The sequence below is a fragment of the Pseudophryne corroboree genome, chromosome 1, assembly GCF_028390025.1.
Source record: "Pseudophryne corroboree isolate aPseCor3 chromosome 1, aPseCor3.hap2, whole genome shotgun sequence".
Taxonomy (NCBI): Eukaryota; Metazoa; Chordata; class Amphibia; order Anura; family Myobatrachidae; genus Pseudophryne; species Pseudophryne corroboree.
In genome coordinates, this window is record NC_086444.1 from 290,117,954 (window position 1) to 290,141,319 (window position 23,366).

Genomic DNA, 23,366 nt, shown 5'->3' on the forward strand with positions numbered 1-23,366 from the left:
CCATTATTAATAAAATTAAAAGTAGTAGTGTCCCCATTTTAATAACGTAATAGAGCCTATAATTCAATCAATTAAGTAGTAGCAGAAGAATAAATGAATATTTAATTAGAATAGCACCCACAGGGCCTGATTGTGAGTGGCACGCAAAAGTGCTGATGTGCTGAGTGCGGTAAGTGTGCAGCAGCTGTGCATATGGAGGTGAGTCCGCACAGTAGACTGGCTTAATGAGGGAAATCAGGTAGACACAGATGGTGTAGGACACAGGGTTAACAGGTATAGGCTGTACATGATATGCCAGATGGAGCGCATAAGGTATTCTGGACATTAGTTGTGTGCCAGGTGCAGTATGCACTGAGAGGCTGTTTGGGCATTTTGGGGACAGTGGCGCACTTACTGAGCTAAGCGGTTGTGGTACAGTGAGGATTGGGTTTTTGTGAGACCTTACCGTGGTGGTTTCAACCTAGTGTCACTTAGTGAGGGCACAGAGGAGGAAAGAAAAGCGGTGTAGCAACAGAACACACAGTAGCAAATGCCGGAGGTCAGACCTCTGGGGAGAGAGCTGCAATGGGTATTAGTGCCCACTTGCTCTGGGCCAATGTGCAGGGGCAGCACAGAGCTCTTCTCTCTAATATTGCTGACACTGGGATCCCGAAAGCTCAAACGCCCGACAGTTGGCATGCTGACTGACAGGGACTATTCCCACTCGTGGGTGTCCACAACACAACACGAGCACAGCGAACCACAGAGACCGCTGTGTGGCGAGCGCAGCGAGCTCGCAAGAGGCTCTGCTGTGCTAGCCCCTCCCCCCACCGGCATTCTGCAGTTGGGATCCCAGGGTCGGTGTAATGGCCTCCAGGATCCCCACCACCATTCTCACAGCCCAAACCCATATGTTCGATTGTAATACAAAGATTCTCCTTACTACAGACATAATAATTGTATTTTGTGTTATGTTACAAATACACCTGTACTTGTCATTAACACCATTTGTTATCTATCATTACAGACATTGAGGCAATACAGTGCAGTGCAATGCAATACAGTCCCATACAGTGCAATACAGTCCCATACGGTGCAATACATTCCCATACGGTGCAATACAGTCCCATACGGTGCAATACAGTCCCATACGGTGCAATACAGTCCCATACGGTGCAATACATTCCCATACGGTGCAATACAGTCCCATACAAAGCCATTTCAACTGTTTTTGCATTTGTCATTAGTACCACTACAGTACATAATCTATATACAAGTGAAAATACCCAGCAATATTGTGTATTCTGTGTTGATGGAATCATAGATGCCCATCATGCCTTTATATATTTTTCCCCTTAAATGAATAAACCCATCATCCAGCAGCTTGTTGATATAAGTAATATACCTAAAACACATTTGCTGAGAGCTCACATGAAAGTTGTAAAGAGGGTTTAGGACGGATACCTTCTCTTCTTTGTATCACTCTGATATGGTTAGGGACAGGAGTGTATATAAGCACTGAAACTTCATAAATTTAAGAGATTAGCTGGTAGTGTCCTTGGTAACAGAAATGTGCTTCTCAGAATGGTGGAATTAAATCAGAGCTATGCTTGGAGGTCTGAAATAAATGTTTGATTTATTCCAGTTTATTACTGTAAATACCAAAGAACATTGAATTCACCATGCTGCAAACTGTTAGCAAAAACATAAATAAATTACCTTTTCCCTTCCAGTGAGCCTGTGACGCAAATCCAATATGCCCACCGTATTTCCTATTAAATTCTGCCATTAGGGCTTTGTATGGATTCCGGATCAGTAGAACAGCAGAGTCATAAGCCTCAATCTCTTTCCTTCCACTTTCATGGGTCTTAATGCAAACTGTGCGTCCATTTCGCCAGTGGTCTCTTTCTCCTTTAAAGCCTACAGTGTACAATAAGTACAGAAGCGATAGGAGTTTAAAAAACAAAACACAATTGTCTCAATTTAAAACTTACACATCATTCTAAGTAATTTACGCTAATGGTAAGTAACCTTGCAGGTTTTAATCTGTACAATGTCTAAAAATAAAAAAGTACATCAAGATAAAGTTTCAAAAAATTGCAAAGACGGTTTTGAAACACTGCAATACTATACATCAAGTGCCGGGTTCTTTAGATACAGTACACAAAGACAAAATCATATTATTGTAAAAAGGCCATGATTACCTTGTGAGTACATGTCCCCTACTCTACTACACGTTAGAGATGAGCGCCGGAAATTTTTCGGGTTTTGTGTTTTGGTTTTGGGTTCGGTTCCGCGGCCGTGTTTTGGGTTCGACCGCGTTTTGGCAAAACCTCACCGATTTTTTTTTGTCGGATTCGGGTGTGTTTTGGATTCGGGTGTTTTTTTCCAAAAAACCTAAAAAACAGCTTAAATCATAGAATTTGGCGGTCATTTTGATCCCAAAGTATTATTAACCTCAAAAACCATAATTTCCACTCATTTTCAGTCTATTCTGAATACCTCACACCTCTCAATATTATTTTTAGTCCTAAAATTTGCACCGAGGTCGCTGTGTGAGTAAGATAAGCGACCCTAGTGGCCGACACAAACACCGGGCCCATCTAGGAGTGGCACTGCAGTGTCACGCAGGATGGCCCTTCCAAAAAACCCTCCCCAAACAGCACATGACGCAAAGAAAAAAAGAGGCGCAATGAGGTAGCTGTGTGAGTAAGATTAGCGACCCAAGTGGCCGACACAAACACCGGGCCCATCTAGGAGTGGCACTGCAGTGTCACGCAGGATGTCCCTTCCAAAAAACCCTCCCCAAACAGCACATGACGCAAAGAAAAAAAGAGGCGCAATGAGGTAGCTGTGTGAGTAAGATAAGCGACCCTAGTGGCCGACACAAACACCGGGCCCATCTAGGAGTGGCACTGCAGTGTCACGCAGGATGTCCCTTCCAAAAAACCCTCCCCAAACAGCACATGACGCAAAGAAAAAAAGAGGCGCAATGAGGTAGCAGTGTGAGTAAGATAAGCGACCCTAGTGGCCGACACAAACACCGGGCCCATCTAGGAGTGGCACTGCAGTGTCACGCAGGATGTCCCTTCCAAAAAACCCTCCCCAAACAGCACATGACGCAAAGAAAAAGAAAAGAAAAAAGAGGTGCAAGATGGAATTGTCCTTGGGCCCTCCCACCCACCCTTATGTTGTATAAACAGGACATGCACACTTTAACCAACCCATCATTTCAGTGACAGGGTCTGCCACACGACTGTGACTGATATGACGGGTTGGTTTGGACCCCCACCAAAAAAGAAGCAATTAATCTCTCCTTGCACAAACTGGCTCTACAGAGGCAAGATGTCCACCTCATCATCATCCTCCGATATATCACCGTGTACATCCCCCTCCTCACAGATTATCAATTCGTCCCCACTGGAATCCACCATCTCTGCTCCCTGTGTACTTTGTGGAGGCAATTGCTGCTGGTCAATGTCTCCACGGAGGAATTGATTATAATTCATTTTAATGAACATCATCTTCTCCACATTTTCTGGATGTAACCTCGTACGCCGATTGCTGACAAGGTGAGCGGCGGCACTAAACACTCTTTCGGAGTACACACTTGTGGGAGGGCAACTTAGGTAGAATAAAGCCAGTTTGTGCAAGGGCCTCCAAATTGCCTCTTTTTCCTGCCAGTATAAGTACGGACTGTGTGACGTGCCTACTTGGATGCGGTCACTCATATAATCCTCCACCATTCTTTCAATGGGGAGAGAATCATATGCAGTGACAGTAGACGACATGTCCGTAATCGTTGTCAGGTCCTTCAGTCCGGACCAGATGTCAGCATCAGCAGTCGCTCCAGACTGCCCTGCATCACCGCCAGCGGGTGGGCTCGGAATTCTGAGCCTTTTCCTCGCACCCCCAGTTGCGGGAGAATGTGAAGGAGGAGATGTTGTTGACAGGTCGCGTTCCGCTTGACTTGACAATTTACTCACCAGCAGGTGTTTGAACCCCAGCAGACTTGTGTCTGCCGGAAAGAGAGATCCAAGGTAGGCTTTAAATCTAGGATCGAGCACGGTGGCCAAAATGTAGTGCTCTGATTTCAACAGATTGACCACCCGTGAATCCTTGCTAAGCGAATTAAGGGCTCCATCCACAAGTCCCACATGCCTAGCGGAATCGCTCCGTGTTAGCTCCTCCTTCAATGTCTCCAGCTTCTTCTGCAAAAGCCTGATGAGGGGAATGACCTGACTCAGGCTGGCAGTGTCTGAACTGACTTCACGTGTGGCAAGTTCAAAGGGCATCAGAACCTTGCACAACGTTGAAATCATTCTCCACTGCGCTTGAGACAGGTGCATCCCACCTCCTATATCGTGCTCAATTGTATAGGCTTGAATGGCCTTTTGCTGCTCCTCCAACCTCTGAAGCATATACAGGGTTGAATTCCACCTCGTTACCACTTCTTGCTTCAGATGATGGCAGGGCAGGTTCAGTAGTTTTTGGTGGTGCTCCAGTTTTCTGTACGTGGTGCCTGTACGCCGAAAGTGTCCCGCAATTCTTCTGGCCACCGACAGCATCTCTTGCACGCCCCTGTCGTTTTTTAAAAAATTCTGCACCACCAAATTCAAGGTATGTGCAAAACATGGGACGTGCTGGAATTGGCCCAGATTTAATGCACACACAATATTGCTGGCGTTGTCCGATGCCACAAATCCACAGGAGAGTCCAATTGGGGTAAGCCATTCCGCGATGATCTTCCTCAGTTGCCGTAAGAGGTTTTCAGCTGTGTGCGTATTCTGGAAACCGGTGATACAAAGCGTAGCCTGCCTAGGAAAGAGTTGGCGTTTGCGAGATGCTGCTACTGGTGCCGCCGCTGCTGTTCTTGCGGCGGGAGTCCATACATCTACCCAGTGGGCTGTCACAGTCATATAGTCCTGACCCTGCCCTGCTCCACTTGTCCACATGTCCGTGGTTAAGTGGACATTGGGTACAGCTGCATTTTTTAGGACACTGGTGACTCTTTTTCTGAGGTCTGTGTACATTTTCGGTATCGCCTGCCTAGAGAAATGGAACCTAGATGGTATTTGGTACCGGTGACACAGTACCTCCAACAAGTCTCTAGTTGGCTCTGCAGTAATGATGGATACCGGAACCACATTTCTCACCACCCAGGATGTCAAGGCCTCAGTTATCCGCTTTGCAGTAGGATGACTGCTGTGATATTTCATCTTCCTCGCAAAGGACTGTTGGACAGTCAATTGCTTGGTGGAAGTAGTAAAAGTGGTCTTACGACTTCCCCTCTGGGATGACCATCGACTCCCAGCAGCAACAACAGCAGCGCCAGCAGCAGTAGGCGTTACACGCAAGGATGCATCGGAGGAATCCCAGGCAGGAGAGGACTCGTCAGAATTGCCAGTGACATGGCCTGCAGGACTATTGGCATTCCTGGGGAAGGAGGAAATTGACACTGAGGGAGTTGGTGGGGTGGTTTGCGTGAGCTTGGTTACAAGAGGAAGGGATTTACTGGTCAGTGGACTGCTTCCGCTGTCGGCCCAAGTTTTTGAACTTGTCACTGACTTATTATGAATGCGCTGCAGGTGACGTATAAGGGAGGATGTTCCGAGGTGGTTAACGTCCTTACCCCTACTTATTACAGCTTGACAAAGGGAACACACGGCTTGACACCTGTTGTCCGCATTTCTGGTGAAATACTTCCACACCGAAGAGCTGATTTTTTTGGTATTTTCACCAGGCATGTCAACGGCCATATTCCTACCACGGACAACAGGTGTCTCCCCGGGTGCCTGACTTAAACAAACCACCTCACCATCAGAATCCTCCTGGTCAATTTCCTCCCCAGCGCCAGCAACACCCATATCCTCCTCATCCTGGTGTACTTCAACACTGACATCTTCAATCTGACTATCAGGAACTGGACTGCGGGTGCTCCTTCCATCACTTGCAGGGGGCGTGCAAATGGTGGAAGGCGCATGCTCTTCACGTCCAGTGTTGGGAAGGTCAGGCATCGCAACCGACACAATTGGAGTCGGACTCTCCTTGTGGATTTGGGATTTCGAAGAACGCACAGTTCTTTGCGGTGCTACTGCTTTTGCCAGCTTTAGTCTTTTCATTTTTCTAGCGAGAGGCTGAGTGCTTCCATCCTCATGTGAAGCTGAACCACTAGCCATGAACATAGGCCAGGGCCTCAGCCGTTCCTTGCCACTCCGTGTGGTAAATGGCATATTGGCAAGTTTACGCTTCTCCTCCGACAATTTTATTTTAGGTTTTGGAGTCCTTTTTTTACTGATATTTGGTGTTTTGGATTTGACATGCTCTGTACTATGACATTGGGCATCGGCCTTGGCAGACGACGTTGCTGGCATTTCATCGTCTCGGCCATGACTAGTGGCAGCAGCTTCAGCACGAGGTGGAAGTGGATCTTGATCTTTCCCTAATTTTGGAACCTCAACATTTTTGTTCTCCATATTTTAATAGGCACAACTAAAAGGCACCTCAGGTAAACAATGGAGATGGATGGATTGGATACTAGTATACAATTATGGACTGGCTGCCGAGTGCCGACACAGAGGTAGCCACAGCCGTGAACTACCGCACTGTACTGTGTCTGCTGCTAATATATAGACTGGTTGATAAAGAGATAGTATACTCGTAACTAGTATGTATGTATAAAGAAAGAAAGAAAAACCACGGTTAGGTGGTATATACAATTATGGACGGGCTGCCGAGTGCCGACACAGAGGTAGCCACAGCCGTGAACTACCGCACTGTACTGTGTCTGCTGCTAATATATAGACTGGTTGATAAAGAGATAGTATACTCGTAACTAGTATGTATGTATAAAGAAAGAAAAAAAAACCACGGTTAGGTGGTATATACAATTATGGACGGGCTGCCGAGTGCCGACACAGAGGTAGCCACAGCCGTGAACTACCGCACTGTACTGTGTCTGCTGCTAATATATAGACTGGTTGATAAAGAGATAGTATACTCGTAACTAGTATGTATGTATAAAGAAAGAAAAAAAAACCACGGTTAGGTGGTATATACAATTATGGACGGGCTGCCGAGTGCCGACACAGAGGTAGCCACAGCCGTGAACTACCGCACTGTACTGTGTCTGCTGCTAATATAGACTGGTTGATAAAGAGATAGTATACTCGTAACTAGTATGTATGTATAAAGAAAGAAAAAAAAAACCACGGTTAGGTGGTATATACAATTATGGACGGGCTGCCGAGTGCCGACACAGAGGTAGCCACAGCCGTGAACTACCGCACTGTACTGTGTCTGCTGCTAATATATAGACTGGTTGATAAAGAGATAGTATACTCGTAACTAGTATGTATGTATAAAGAAAGAAAAAAAAACCACGGTTAGGTGGTATATACAATTATGGACGGGCTGCCGAGTGCCGACACAGAGGTAGCCACAGCCGTGAACTACCGCACTGTACTGTGTCTGCTGCTAATATAGACTGGTTGATAAAGAGATAGTATACTCGTAACTAGTATGTATGTATAAAGAAAGAAAAAAAAACCACGGTTAGGTGGTATATACAATTATGGACGGGCTGCCGAGTGCCGACACAGAGGTAGCCACAGCCGTGAACTACCGCACTGTACTGTGTCTGCTGCTAATATAGACTGGTTGATAAAGAGATAGTATACTCGTAACTAGTATGACTATAAAGAAAGAAAAAAAAACCACGGTTAGGTGGTATATACAATTATGGACGGGCTGCCGAGTGCCGACACAGAGGTAGCCACAGCCGTGAACTACCGCACTGTACTGTGTCTGCTGCTAATATATAGACTGGTTGATAAAGAGATAGTATACTCGTAACTAGTATGTATGTATAAAGAAAGAAAAAAAAACCACGGTTAGGTGGTATATACAATTATGGACGGGCTGCCGAGTGCCGACACAGAGGTAGCCACAGCCGTGAACTACCGCACTGTACTGTGTCTGCTGCTAATATAGACTGGTTGATAAAGAGATAGTATACTCGTAACTAGTATGTATGTATAAAGAAAGAAAAAAAAACCACGGTTAGGTGGTATATACAATTATGGACGGGCTGCCGAGTGCCGACACAGAGGTAGCCACAGCCGTGAACTACCGCACTGTACTGTGTCTGCTGCTAATATATAGACTGGTTGATAAAGAGATAGTATACTCGTAACTAGTATGTATGTATAAAGAAAGAAAAAAAAACCACGGTTAGGTGGTATATACAATTATGGACGGGCTGCCGAGTGCCGACACAGAGGTAGCCACAGCCGTGAACTACCGCACTGTACTGTGTCTGCTGCTAATATATAGACTGGTTGATAAAGAGATAGTATACTCGTAACTAGTATGTATGTATAAAGAAAGAAAAAAAAACCACGGTTAGGTGGTATATACAATTATGGACGGGCTGCCGAGTGCCGACACAGAGGTAGCCACAGCCGTGAACTACCGCACTGTACTGTGTCTGCTGCTAATATATAGACTGGTTGATAAAGAGATAGTATACTCGTAACTAGTATGTATGTATAAAGAAAGAAAAAAAAACCACGGTTAGGTGGTATATACAATTATGGACGGGCTGCCGAGTGCCGACACAGAGGTAGCCACAGCCGTGAACTACCGCACTGTACTGTGTCTGCTGCTAATATAGACTGGTTGATAAAGAGATAGTATACTCGTAACTAGTATGACTATAAAGAAAGAAAAAAAAACCACGGTTAGGTGGTATATACAATTATGGACGGGCTGCCGAGTGCCGACACAGAGGTAGCCACAGCCGTGAACTACCGCACTGTACTGTGTCTGCTGCTAATATAGACTGGTTGATAAAGAGATAGTATACTACTAATATTATATATACTGGTGGTCAGGTCACTGGTCACTAGTCACACTGGCAGTGGCACTCCTGCAGCAAAAGTGTGCACTGTTTAATTTTAATATAATATTATGTACTCCTGGCTCCTGCTATAACCTATAACTGGCACTGCAGTGCTCCCCAGTCTCCCCCACAATTATAAGCTGTGTGAGCTGAGCACAGTCAGATATATATATACATTGATGCAGCACACTGGGCTGAGCAGTGCACACAGATATGGTATGTGACTGAGTCACTGTGTGTATCGTTTTTTTCAGGCAGAGAACGGATATATTAAATAAAACAAACAACTGCACTGTCTGGTGGTCACTGTGGTCGTCAGTCACTAAACTCTGCACTCTCTTCTACAGTATCACAGCCTCAGGTCAATCTCTCTCTCTCTCTCTCAACCCTAATCTAAATGGAGAGGACGCCAGCCACGTCCTCTCCCTATCAATCTCAATGCACGTGTGAAAATGGCGGCGACGCGCGGCTCCTTATATAGAATCCGAGTCTCGCGAGAATCCGACAGCGTCATGATGACGTTCGGGCGCGCTCGGGTTAACCGAGCAAGGCGGGAGGATCCGAGTCTGCTCGGACCCGTGAAAAAAACATGAAGTTCGTGCGGGTTCGGATTCAGAGAAACCGAACCCGCTCATCTCTACTACACGTACACATGGACATCCTATAACTTTATTTCCAAGTTAAAGGGGCCCAAGTATAAGAGTCGCTCAATTCAAATGATTGGAAAAAGTTGTTCGCATAGACAGGGGTATATTGACATGCTACCTGCAGTCTTGAGCATTGATCAATCATAAATTCCTTTCCTGCACCCTCTGGCAACTTGTCTTCATTTTATTACACAGATTCAAATTAAGTATTTTATTCCTTCTTCTCCCACTCTGCTACCTGTGTACTTGATCCTGTTCCATCACACATCAGTTAATCACTAAGGCCCTCATTCCGAGTTGATCACACGTCGTAGCAACTTTTTGCTGCACATGCGATCAACATGACGTCACTAATGGGGGAGTGTATTTTAGCATAGCAGGGCTACGATCGCTTGTGCAGCCCTGCTATGCTAAAAAAGTTTCCTGCAAAACAAGACCAGGGTCAGACTTACTTATCCTGTGCGACGGATCCAACGACGAAGGTCCCGGGATTGACGTCAGACATTCCCCCTCCAAACGCCTGGACACGCCTGCGTTCAGATCTCCACGCCCGGAAAACGGTGAGTATCCGCCCCGGAATGCCTCCGCACTGTCAATCTTCTTGCAATCACGCTAGGATCACTTTCGTCTCTCTTCTGGTCGTTGCCCGGTGACGGCTGTCGCTGGGTAATGAGGTGCATGCGCATTGTGGTCGCCGCGCATGCGCAGTTCCGACCTGTTCGCAACACAGCGATGAACCGCTGCATGCAAACGGGTCGGAATGACCCCCTAAATCCTGTGCTCATCTTAGCCTTAACATATGTTATCACTGTCTCTATTGGCAGCATTGAAACATGTGGGTATTACCTTTATACTAAAAATAAATACTGATAAAAATGCTCAGACTACCATCTCATCTCTCAAATCTCATGGCCTGCCTACATTTGCCTCACATGCTTATTTAACTGAAAATACTAATTGTACGATCTGTCTGGCGCTTATTCCAAGCACTGTGCATAGACTGTACCAACAAAGGTGGCCAATTATTTGATCACTGCTAAATTTAAAGGACATTACTCACATTTCATCTATTTGACCTCTTTGCTACATTTGAGACTGACCACATCCAAGCCCTGTTTCTCTAGTCAAGACACAGGGCCTGCTTCAGAGATGTACCCTAATCCGATGGGTAGCGGAGTCCTCCAATAGTGGGAGGACTGCGCATGCACGAGATGTGTCCTGCACATGTCCACCCCTCCATCTGCGAGTCCGCTCGCAGTGTCTCCCATCCACAGCTTAATTGACAAGTTACGACGTTTGGGAGGTGGAGAGGGAGCGTTCCTGGCTAGAGTTTGCAGAAGTGGGGTCAAGGTCAGGGTCTGGTGGCTACATGAATATTTCCTGGCCCTGCAAGCTGCCAGGAACCAGCCAGGCTGAGTAATCCTCAGTTTACACAACCTGGCCAAATCTGCAACCATTGCAACCGGTGGTCATGATGGCGATCCGATTGCAAATGCAAAGCAGGAGGTGTCTATTTCATATAGACTGCTCCTACTGCATTTGCATTTTAGCAGACAAAATTGCAAAGCCGCTTGTGTGCGGCTCTGCAATTCCGTTCTTCTCTGAATCAGGCCTGCAGTTCTCTAGAGCCTCTTCTCCTACAGTATGTTTCTTCTATTATTTGTGCTGCCATAAAGCTGTCTTTGACACTCAGTTATTCTACTGTATATTAATGGCACATATCTTCGAAAAATAATAATTTCAATTGGAATTCAGTATGACCTCTATGAAGGTAACAAGATAACAAGCCCTAACACTCAAGCTTACTGCCCAGGTATCATCCTTGATTCAACATCAACAACAGGCTACTCACAAATCCTGATTCAGACTTGCATGACAGTCACAAGAGGTGATGTGTAGGAAAAAAAACTGTGTTCCCTAATGCACACCGAGTGAATAATATTACTATATAATAATAGTCAGATAATACGGAGATCTTAGTTGCGTATATCTGCAGATATAGGGTTAAGCCCCCAGGCCGATCGACACGGCTTCTCCGTCACTGGGGGTCCCTAATACTAGGTATGGGCCTGGGGTGCAGGACCCCACAATGTCGGCACAGGCCGGCCACCCCAGGTCAGCACACAGGTGAAAATTAATAGGGGTTAATAAGAAGCACAGAAGTGCTATGTAAGTGATGTGATTAAAATAATATATACAAAGTGATAGGAAAAATAATAAGTGTTAATAAAGTGTTAGGGTGTGCCGACCTGCAGCAGCCCACCCATACCGACACAGGGGCCACTGCACCCCACACCCACCCCATAAATAATTACATATATATATCTGGGTTAAATTCCCAGTGTAAGGCCACATGGTAATGGCACCTACAGCATCTGAGAGCCAGCTTACCTGGGGATACCCCTGGCTTCCCCTATGGCACTACTAGAGTCAGCAATCCCTCCTAATGCTGACCCATTTGTGCCTCTCTATATACAATACACAAGGTGGAAAGCTGCTCAATCAGATTGTAATGTCACTCAGGTGCTAAAAGGGGAGGGGTAATTCTGTGTAGGAAAAAAAACTGTGTTCCCTAATGCACACCGAGTGAATAATATTACTATATAATAATAGTCAGATAATACGGAGATCTTAGTTGCGTATATCTGCAGATATAGGGTTAAGCCCCCAGGCCGATCGACACGGCTTCTCCGTCACTGGGGGTCCCTAATACTAGGTATGGGCCTGGGGTGCAGGACCCCACAATGTCGGCACAGGCCGGCCACCCCAGGTCAGCACACAGGTGAAAATTAATAGGGGTTAATAAGAAGCACAGAAGTGCTATGTAAGTGATGTGATTAAAATAATATATACAAAGTGATAGGAAAAATAATAAGTGTTAATAAAGTGTTAGGGTGTGCCGACCTGCAGCAGCCCACCCATACCGACACAGGGGCCACTGCACCCCACACCCACCCCATAAATAATTACATATATATATCTGGGTTAAATTCCCAGTGTAAGGCCACATGGTAATGGCACCTACAGCATCTGAGAGCCAGCTTACCTGGGGATACCCCTGGCTTCCCCTGTGGCACTACTAGAGTCAGCAATCCCTCCTAATGCTGACCCATTTGTGCCTCTCTATATACAATACACAAGGTGGAAAGCTGCTCAATCAGATTGTAATGTCACTCAGGTGCTAAAAGGGGAGGGGTAATTCTGTGTAGGAAAAAAAACTGTGTTCCCTAATGCACACCGAGTGAATAATATTACTATATAATAATAGTCAGATAATACGGAGATCTTAGTTGCGTATATCTGCAGATATAGGGTTAAGCCCCCAGGCCGATCGACACGGCTTCTCCGTCACTGGGGGTCCCTAATACTAGGTATGGGCCTGGGGTGCAGGACCCCACAATGTCGGCACAGGCCGGCCACCCCAGGTCAGCACACAGGTGAAAATTAATAGGGGTTAATAAGAAGCACAGAAGTGCTATGTAAGTGATGTGATTAAAATAATATATACAAAGTGATAGGAAAAATAATAAGTGTTAATAAAGTGTTAGGGTGTGCCGACCTGCAGCAGCCCACCCATACCGACACAGGGGCCACTGCACCCCACACCCACCCCATAAATAATTACATATATATATCTGGGTTAAATTCCCAGTGTAAGGCCACATGGTAATGGCACCTACAGCATCTGAGAGCCAGCTTACCTGGGGATACCCCTGGCTTCCCCTATGGCACTACTAGAGTCAGCAATCCCTCCTAATGCTGACCCATTTGTGCCTCTCTATATACAATACACAAGGTGGAAAGCTGCTCAATCAGATTGTAATGTCACTCAGGTGCTAAAAGGGGAGGGGTAATTCTGTGTAGGAAAAAAAACTGTGTTCCCTAATGCACACCGAGTGAATAATATTACTATATAATAATAGTCAGATAATACGGAGATCTTAGTTGCGTATATCTGCAGATATAGGGTTAAGCCCCCAGGCCGATCGACACGGCTTCTCCGTCACTGGGGGTCCCTAATACTAGGTATGGGCCTGGGGTGCAGGACCCCACAATGTCGGCACAGGCCGGCCACCCCAGGTCAGCACACAGGTGAAAATTAATAGGGGTTAATAAGAAGCACAGAAGTGCTATGTAAGTGATGTGATTAAAATAATATATACAAAGTGATAGGAAAAATAATAAGTGTTAATAAAGTGTTAGGGTGTGCCGACCTGCAGCAGCCCACCCATACCGACACAGGGGCCACTGCACCCCACACCCACCCCATAAATAATTACATATATATATCTGGGTTAAATTCCCAGTGTAAGGCCACATGGTAATGGCACCTACAGCATCTGAGAGCCAGCTTACCTGGGGATACCCCTGGCTTCCCCTATGGCACTACTAGAGTCAGCAATCCCTCCTAATGCTGACCCATTTGTGCCTCTCTATATACAATACACAAGGTGGAAAGCTGCTCAATCAGATTGTAATGTCACTCAGGTGCTAAAAGGGGAGGGGTAATTCTGTGTAGGAAAAAAAACTGTGTTCCCTAATGCACACCGAGTGAATAATATTACTATATAATAATAGTCAGATAATACGGAGATCTTAGTTGCGTATATCTGCAGATATAGGGTTAAGCCCCCAGGCCGATCGACACGGCTTCTCCGTCACTGGGGGTCCCTAATACTAGGTATGGGCCTGGGGTGCAGGACCCCACAATGTCGGCACAGGCCGGCCACCCCAGGTCAGCACACAGGTGAAAATTAATAGGGGTTAATAAGAAGCACAGAAGTGCTATGTAAGTGATGTGATTAAAATAATATATACAAAGTGATAGGAAAAATAATAAGTGTTAATAAAGTGTTAGGGTGTGCCGACCTGCAGCAGCCCACCCATACCGACACAGGGGCCACTGCACCCCACACCCACCCCATAAATAATTACATATATATATCTGGGTTAAATTCCCAGTGTAAGGCCACATGGTAATGGCACCTACAGCATCTGAGAGCCAGCTTACCTGGGGATACCCCTGGCTTCCCCTATGGCACTACTAGAGTCAGCAATCCCTCCTAATGCTGACCCATTTGTGCCTCTCTATATACAATACACAAGGTGGAAAGCTGCTCAATCAGATTGTAATGTCACTCAGGTGCTAAAAGGGGAGGGGTAATTCTGTGTAGGAAAAAAAACTGTGTTCCCTAATGCACACCGAGTGAATAATATTACTATATAATAATAGTCAGATAATACGGAGATCTTAGTTGCGTATATCTGCAGATATAGGGTTAAGCCCCCAGGCCGATCGACACGGCTTCTCCGTCACTGGGGGTCCCTAATACTAGGTATGGGCCTGGGGTGCAGGACCCCACAATGTCGGCACAGGCCGGCCACCCCAGGTCAGCACACAGGTGAAAATTAATAGGGGTTAATAAGAAGCACAGAAGTGCTATGTAAGTGATGCGATTAAAATAATATATACAAAGTGATAGGAAAAATAATAAGTGTTAATAAAGTGTTAGGGTGTGCCGACCTGCAGCAGCCCACCCATACCGACACAGGGGCCACTGCACCCCCCACCCACCCCATAAATAATTACATATATATATCTGGGTTAAATTCCCAGTGTAAGGCCACATGGTAATGGCACCTACAGCATCTGAGAGCCAGCTTACCTGGGGATACCCCTGGCTTCCCCTATGGCACTACTAGAGTCAGCAATCCCTCCTAATGCTGACCCATTTGTGCCTCTCTATATACAATACACAAGGTGGAAAGCTGCTCAATCAGATTGTAATGTCACTCAGGTGCTAAAAGGGGAGGGGTAATTCTGTGTAGGAAAAAAAACTGTGTTCCCTAATGCACACCGAGTGAATAATATTACTATATAATAATAGTCAGATAATACGGAGATCTTAGTTGCGTATATCTGCAGATATAGGGTTAAGCCCCCAGGCCGATCGACACGGCTTCTCCGTCACTGGGGGTCCCTAATACTAGGTATGGGCCTGGGGTGCAGGACCCCACAATGTCGGCACAGGCCGGCCACCCCAGGTCAGCACACAGGTGAAAATTAATAGGGGTTAATAAGAAGCACAGAAGTGCTATGTAAGTGATGTGATTAAAATAATATATACAAAGTGATAGGAAAAATAATAAGTGTTAATAAAGTGTTAGGGTGTGCCGACTTGCAGCAGCCCACCCATACCGACACAGGGGCCACTGCACCCCACACCCACCCCATAAATAATTACATATATATATCTGGGTTAAATTCCCAGTGTAAGGCCACATGGTAATGGCACCTACAGCATCTGAGAGCCAGCTTACCTGGGGATACCCCTGGCTTCCCCTATGGCACTACTAGAGTCAGCAATCCCTCCTAATGCTGACCCATTTGTGCCTCTCTATATACAATACACAAGGTGGAAAGCTGCTCAATCAGATTGTAATGTCACTCAGGTGCTAAAAGGGGAGGGGTAATTCTGTGTAGGAAAAAAAACTGTGTTCCCTAATGCACACCGAGTGAATAATATTACTATATAATAATAGTCAGATAATACGGAGATCTTAGTTGCGTATATCTGCAGATATAGGGTTAAGCCCCCAGGCCGATCGACACGGCTTCTCCGTCACTGGGGGTCCCTAATACTAGGTATGGGCCTGGGGTGCAGGACCCCACAATGTCGGCACAGGCCGGCCACCCCAGGTCAGCACACAGGTGAAAATTAATAGGGGTTAATAAGAAGCACAGAAGTGCTATGTAAGTGATGTGATTAAAATAATATATACAAAGTGATAGGAAAAATAATAAGTGTTAATAAAGTGTTAGGGTGTGCCGACCTGCAGCAGCCCACCCATACCGACACAGGGGCCACTGCACCCCACACCCACCCCATAAATAATTACATATATATATCTGGGTTAAATTCCCAGTGTAAGGCCACATGGTAATGGCACCTACAGCATCTGAGAGCCAGCTTACCTGGGGATACCCCTGGCTTCCCCTATGGCACTACTAGAGTCAGCAATCCCTCCTAATGCTGACCCATTTGTGCCTCTCTATATACAATACACAAGGTGGAAAGCTGCTCAATCAGATTGTAATGTCACTCAGGTGCTAAAAGGGGAGGGGTAATTCTGTGTAGGAAAAAAAACTGTGTTCCCTAATGCACACCGAGTGAATAATATTACTATATAATAATAGTCAGATAATACGGAGATCTTAGTTGCGTATATCTGCAGATATAGGGTTAAGCCCCCAGGCCGATCGACACGGCTTCTCCGTCACTGGGGGTCCCTAATACTAGGTATGGGCCTGGGGTGCAGGACCCCACAATGTCGGCACAGGCCGGCCACCCCAGGTCAGCACACAGGTGAAAATTAATAGGGGTTAATAAGAAGCACAGAAGTGCTATGTAAGTGATGTGATTAAAATAATATATACAAAGTGATAGGAAAAATAATAAGTGTTAATAAAGTGTTAGGGTGTGCCGACCTGCAGCAGCCCACCCATACCGACACAGGGGCCACTGCACCCCACACCCACCCCATAAATAATTACATATATATATCTGGGTTAAATTCCCAGTGTAAGGCCACATGGTAATGGCACCTACAGCATCTGAGAGCCAGCTTACCTGGGGATACCCCTGGCTTCCCCTATGGCACTACTAGAGTCAGCAATCCCTCCTAATGCTGACCCATTTGTGCCTCTCTATATACAATACACAAGGTGGAAAGCTGCTCAATCAGATTGTAATGTCACTCAGGTGCTAAAAGGGGAGGGGTAATTCTGTGTAGGAAAAAAAACTGTGTTCCCTAATGCACACCGAGTGAATAATATTACTATATAATAATAGTCAGATAATACGGAGATCTTAGTTGCGTATATCTGCAGATATAGGGTTAAGCCCCCAGGCCGATCGACACGGCTTCTCCGTCACTGGGGGTCCCTAATACTAGGTATGGGCCTGGGGTGCAGGACCCCACAATGTCGGCACAGGCCGGCCACCCCAGGTCAGCACACAGGTGAAAATTAATAGGGGTTAATAAGAAGCACAGAAGTGCTATGTAAGTGATGTGATTAAAATAATATATACAAAGTGATAGGAAAAATAATAAGTGTTAATAAAGTGTTAGGGTGTGCCGACCTGCAGCAGCCCACCCATACCGACACAGGGGCCACTGCACCCCACACCCACCCCATAAATAATTACATATATATATCTGGGTTAAATTCCCAGTGTAAGGCCACATGGTAATGGCACCTACAGCATCTGAGAGCCAGCTTACCTGGGGATACCCCTGGCTTCCCCTATGGCACTACTAGAGTCAGCAATCCCTCCTAATGCTGACCCATTTGTGCCTCTCTATATACAATACACAAGGTGGAAAGCTGCTCAATCAGATTGTAATGTCACTCAGGTGCTAAAAGGGGAGGGGTAATTCTGTGTAGGAAAAAAAACTGTGTTCCCTAATGCACACCGAGTGAATAATATTACTATATAATAATAGTCAGATAATACGGAGATCTTAGTTGCGTATATCTGCAGATATAGGGTTAAGCCCCCAGGCCGATCGACACGGCTTCTCCGTCACTGGGGGTCCCTAATACTAGGTATGGGCCTGGGGTGCAGGACCCCACAATGTCGGCACAGGCCGGCCACCCCAGGTCAGCACACAGGTGAAAATTAATAGGGGTTAATAAGAAGCACAGAAGTGCTATGTAAGTGATGTGATTAAAATAATATATACAAAGTGATAGGAAAAATAATAAGTGTTAATAAAGTGTTAGGGTGTGCCGACCTGCAGCAGCCCACCCATACCGACACAGGGGCCACTGCACCCCACACCCACCCCATAAATAATTACATATATATATCTGGGTTAAATTCCCAGTGTAAGGCCACATGGTAATGGCACCTACAGCATCTGAGAGCCAGCTTACCTGGGGATACCCCTGGCTTCCCCTATGGCACTACTAGAGTCAGCAATCCCTCCTAATGCTGACCCATTTGTGCCTCTCTATATACAATACACAAGGTGGAAAGCTGCTCAATCAGATTGTAATGTCACTCAGGTGCTAAAAGGGGAGGGGTAATTCTGTGTAGGAAAAAAAACTGTGTTCCCTAATGCACACCGAGTGAATAATATTACTATATAATAATAGTCAGATAATACGGAGATCTTAGTTGCGTATATCTGCAGATATAGGGTTAAGCCCCCAGGCCGATCGACACGGCTTCTCCGTCACTGGGGGTCCCTAATACTAGGTATGGGCCTGGGGTGCAGGACCCCACAATGTCGGCACAGGCCGGCCACCCCAGGTCAGCACACAGGTGAAAATTAATAGGGGTTAATAAGAAGCACAGAAGTGCTATGTAAGTGATGTGATTAAAATAATATATACAAAGTGATAGGAAAAATAATAAGTGTTAATAAAGTGTTAGGGTGTGCCGACCTGCAGCAGCCCACCCATACCGACACAGGGGCCACTGCACCCCACACCCACCCCATAAATAATTACATATATATATCTGGGTTAAATTCCCAGTGTAAGGCCACATGGTAATGGCACCTACAGCATCTGAGAGCCAGCTTACCTGGGGATACCCCTGGCTTCCCCTATGGCACTACTAGAGTCAGCAATCCCTCCTAATGCTGACCCATTTGTGCCTCTCTATATACAATACACAAGGTGGAAAGCTGCTCAATCAGATTGTAATGTCACTCAGGTGCTAAAAGGGGAGGGGTAATTCTGTGTAGGAAAAAAAACTGTGTTCCCTAATGCACACCGAGTGAATAATATTACTATATAATAATAGTCAGATAATACGGAGATCTTAGTTGCGTATATCTGCAGATATAGGGTTAAGCCCCCAGGCCGATCGACACGGCTTCTCCGTCACTGGGGGTCCCTAATACTAGGTATGGGCCTGGGGTGCAGGACCCCACAATGTCGGCACAGGCCGGCCACCCCAGGTCAGCACACAGGTGAAAATTAATAGGGGTTAATAAGAAGCACAGAAGTGCTATGTAAGTGATGTGATTAAAATAATATATACAAAGTGATAGGAAAAATAATAAGTGTTAATAAAGTGTTAGGGTGTGCCGACCTGCAGCAGCCCACCCATACCGACACAGGGGCCACTGCACCCCACACCCACCCCATAAATAATTACATATATATATCTGGGTTAAATTCCCAGTGTAAGGCCACATGGTAATGGCACCTACAGCATCTGAGAGCCAGCTTACCTGGGGATACCCCTGGCTTCCCCTATGGCACTACTAGAGTCAGCAATCCCTCCTAATGCTGACCCATTTGTGCCTCTCTATATACAATACACAAGGTGGAAAGCTGCTCAATCAGATTGTAATGTCACTCAGGTGCTAAAAGGGGAGGGGTAATTCTGTGTAGGAAAAAAAACTGTGTTCCCTAATGCACACCGAGTGAATAATATTACTATATAATAATAGTCAGATAATACGGAGATCTTAGTTGCGTATATCTGCAGATATAGGGTTAAGCCCCCAGGCCGATCGACACGGCTTCTCCGTCACTGGGGGTCCCTAATACTAGGTATGGGCCTGGGGTGCAGGACCCCACAATGTCGGCACAGGCCGGCCACCCCAGGTCAGCACACAGGTGAAAATTAATAGGGGTTAATAAGAAGCACAGAAGTGCTATGTAAGTGATGCGATTAAAATAATATATACAAAGTGATAGGAAAAATAATAAGTGTTAATAAAGTGTTAGGGTGTGCCGACCTGCAGCAGCCCACCCATACCGACACAGGGGCCACTGCACCCCCCACCCACCCCATAAATAATTACATATATATATCTGGGTTAAATTCCCAGTGTAAGGCCACATGGTAATGGCACCTACAGCATCTGAGAGCCAGCTTACCTGGGGATACCCCTGGCTTCCCCTATGGCACTACTAGAGTCAGCAATCCCTCCTAATGCTGACCCATTTGTGCCTCTCTATATACAATACACAAGGTGGAAAGCTGCTCAATCAGATTGTAATGTCACTCAGGTGCTAAAAGGGGAGGGGTAATTCTGTGTAGGAAAAAAAACTGTGTTCCCTAATGCACACCGAGTGAATAATATTACTATATAATAATAGTCAGATAATACGGAGATCTTAGTTGCGTATATCTGCAGATATAGGGTTAAGCCCCCAGGCCGATCGACACGGCTTCTCCGTCACTGGGGGTCCCTAATACTAGGTATGGGCCTGGGGTGCAGGACCCCACAATGTCGGCACAGGCCGGCCACCCCAGGTCAGCACACAGGTGAAAATTAATAGGGGTTAATAAGAAGCACAGAAGTGCTATGTAAGTGATGTGATTAAAATAATATATACAAAGTGATAGGAAAAATAATAAGTGTTAATAAAGTGTTAGGGTGTGCCGACTTGCAGCAGCCCACCCATACCGACACAGGGGCCACTGCACCCCACACCCACCCCATAAATAATTACATATATATATCTGGGTTAAATTCCCAGTGTAAGGCCACATGGTAATGGCACCTACAGCATCTGAGAGCCAGCTTACCTGGGGATACCCCTGGCTTCCCCTATGGCACTACTAGAGTCAGCAATCCCTCCTAATGCTGACCCATTTGTGCCTCTCTATATACAATACACAAGGTGGAAAGCTGCTCAATCAGATTGTAATGTCACTCAGGTGCTAAAAGGGGAGGGGTAATTCTGTGTAGGAAAAAAAACTGTGTTCCCTAATGCACACCGAGTGAATAATATTACTATATAATAATAGTCAGATAATACGGAGATCTTAGTTGCGTATATCTGCAGATATAGGGTTAAGCCCCCAGGCCGATCGACACGGCTTCTCCGTCACTGGGGGTCCCTAATACTAGGTATGGGCCTGGGGTGCAGGACCCCACAATGTCGGCACAGGCCGGCCACCCCAGGTCAGCACACAGGTGAAAATTAATAGGGGTTAATAAGAAGCACAGAAGTGCTATGTAAGTGATGTGATTAAAATAATATATACAAAGTGATAGGAAAAATAATAAGTGTTAATAAAGTGTTAGGGTGTGCCGACCTGCAGCAGCCCACCCATACCGACACAGGGGCCACTGCACCCCACACCCACCCCATAAATAATTACATATATATATCTGGGTTAAATTCCCAGTGTAAGGCCACATGGTAATGGCACCTACAGCATCTGAGAGCCAGCTTACCTGGGGATACCCCTGGCTTCCCCTATGGCACTACTAGAGTCAGCAATCCCTCCTAATGCTGACCCATTTGTGCCTCTCTATATACAATACACAAGGTGGAAAGCTGCTCAATCAGATTGTAATGTCACTCAGGTGCTAAAAGGGGAGGGGTAATTCTGTGTAGGAAAAAAAACTGTGTTCCCTAATGCACACCGAGTGAATAATATTACTATATAATAATAGTCAGATAATACGGAGATCTTAGTTGCGTATATCTGCAGATATAGGGTTAAGCCCCCAGGCCGATCGACACGGCTTCTCCGTCACTGGGGGTCCCTAATACTAGGTATGGGCCTGGGGTGCAGGACCCCACAATGTCGGCACAGGCCGGCCACCCCAGGTCAGCACACAGGTGAAAATTAATAGGGGTTAATAAGAAGCACAGAAGTGCTATGTAAGTGATGTGATTAAAATAATATATACAAAGTGATAGGAAAAATAATAAGTGTTAATAAAGTGTTAGGGTGTGCCGACCTGCAGCAGCCCACCCATACCGACACAGGGGCCACTGCACCCCACACCCACCCCATAAATAATTACATATATATATCTGGGTTAAATTCCCAGTGTAAGGCCACATGGTAATGGCACCTACAGCATCTGAGAGCCAGCTTACCTGGGGATACCCCTGGCTTCCCCTATGGCACTACTAGAGTCAGCAATCCCTCCTAATGCTGACCCATTTGTGCCTCTCTATATACAATACACAAGGTGGAAAGCTGCTCAATCAGATTGTAATGTCACTCAGGTGCTAAAAGGGGAGGGGTAATTCTGTGTAGGAAAAAAAACTGTGTTCCCTAATGCACACCGAGTGAATAATATTACTATATAATAATAGTCAGATAATACGGAGATCTTAGTTGCGTATATCTGCAGATATAGGGTTAAGCCCCCAGGCCGATCGACACGGCTTCTCCGTCACTGGGGGTCCCTAATACTAGGTATGGGCCTGGGGTGCAGGACCCCACAATGTCGGCACAGGCCGGCCACCCCAGGTCAGCACACAGGTGAAAATTAATAGGGGTTAATAAGAAGCACAGAAGTGCTATGTAAGTGATGTGATTAAAATAATATATACAAAGTGATAGGAAAAATAATAAGTGTTAATAAAGTGTTAGGGTGTGCCGACCTGCAGCAGCCCACCCATACCGACACAGGGGCCACTGCACCCCACACCCACCCCATAAATAATTACATATATATATCTGGGTTAAATTCCCAGTGTAAGGCCACATGGTAATGGCACCTACAGCATCTGAGAGCCAGCTTACCTGGGGATACCCCTGGCTTCCCCTATGGCACTACTAGAGTCAGCAATCCCTCCTAATGCTGACCCATTTGTGCCTCTCTATATACAATACACAAGGTGGAAAGCTGCTCAATCAGATTGTAATGTCACTCAGGTGCTAAAAGGGGAGGGGTAATTCTGTGTAGGAAAAAAAACTGTGTTCCCTAATGCACACCGAGTGAATAATATTACTATATAATAATAGTCAGATAATACGGAGATCTTAGTTGCGTATATCTGCAGATATAGGGTTAAGCCCCCAGGCCGATCGACACGGCTTCTCCGTCACTGGGGG

At 45.9% G+C, this 23,366-nt stretch overlaps 1 protein-coding gene across 4 annotated transcripts in view; it reads right to left on the reverse strand.

Annotated features, from left to right (window-relative positions):
* Window positions 1-23,366, reverse strand: part of WSCD2 (WSC domain containing 2) — a 568,420-nt gene that overhangs the window by 86,819 nt on the left and 458,235 nt on the right. For all 4 annotated transcript variants that reach the window (XM_063964350.1, XM_063964352.1, XM_063964351.1 and 1 more), the window contains one exon: window positions 1,699-1,899. In XM_063964350.1, the coding sequence (XP_063820420.1) occupies window positions 1,699-1,899 (201 nt within the window). The remainder of the gene's footprint in view (window positions 1-1,698; window positions 1,900-23,366) is intronic.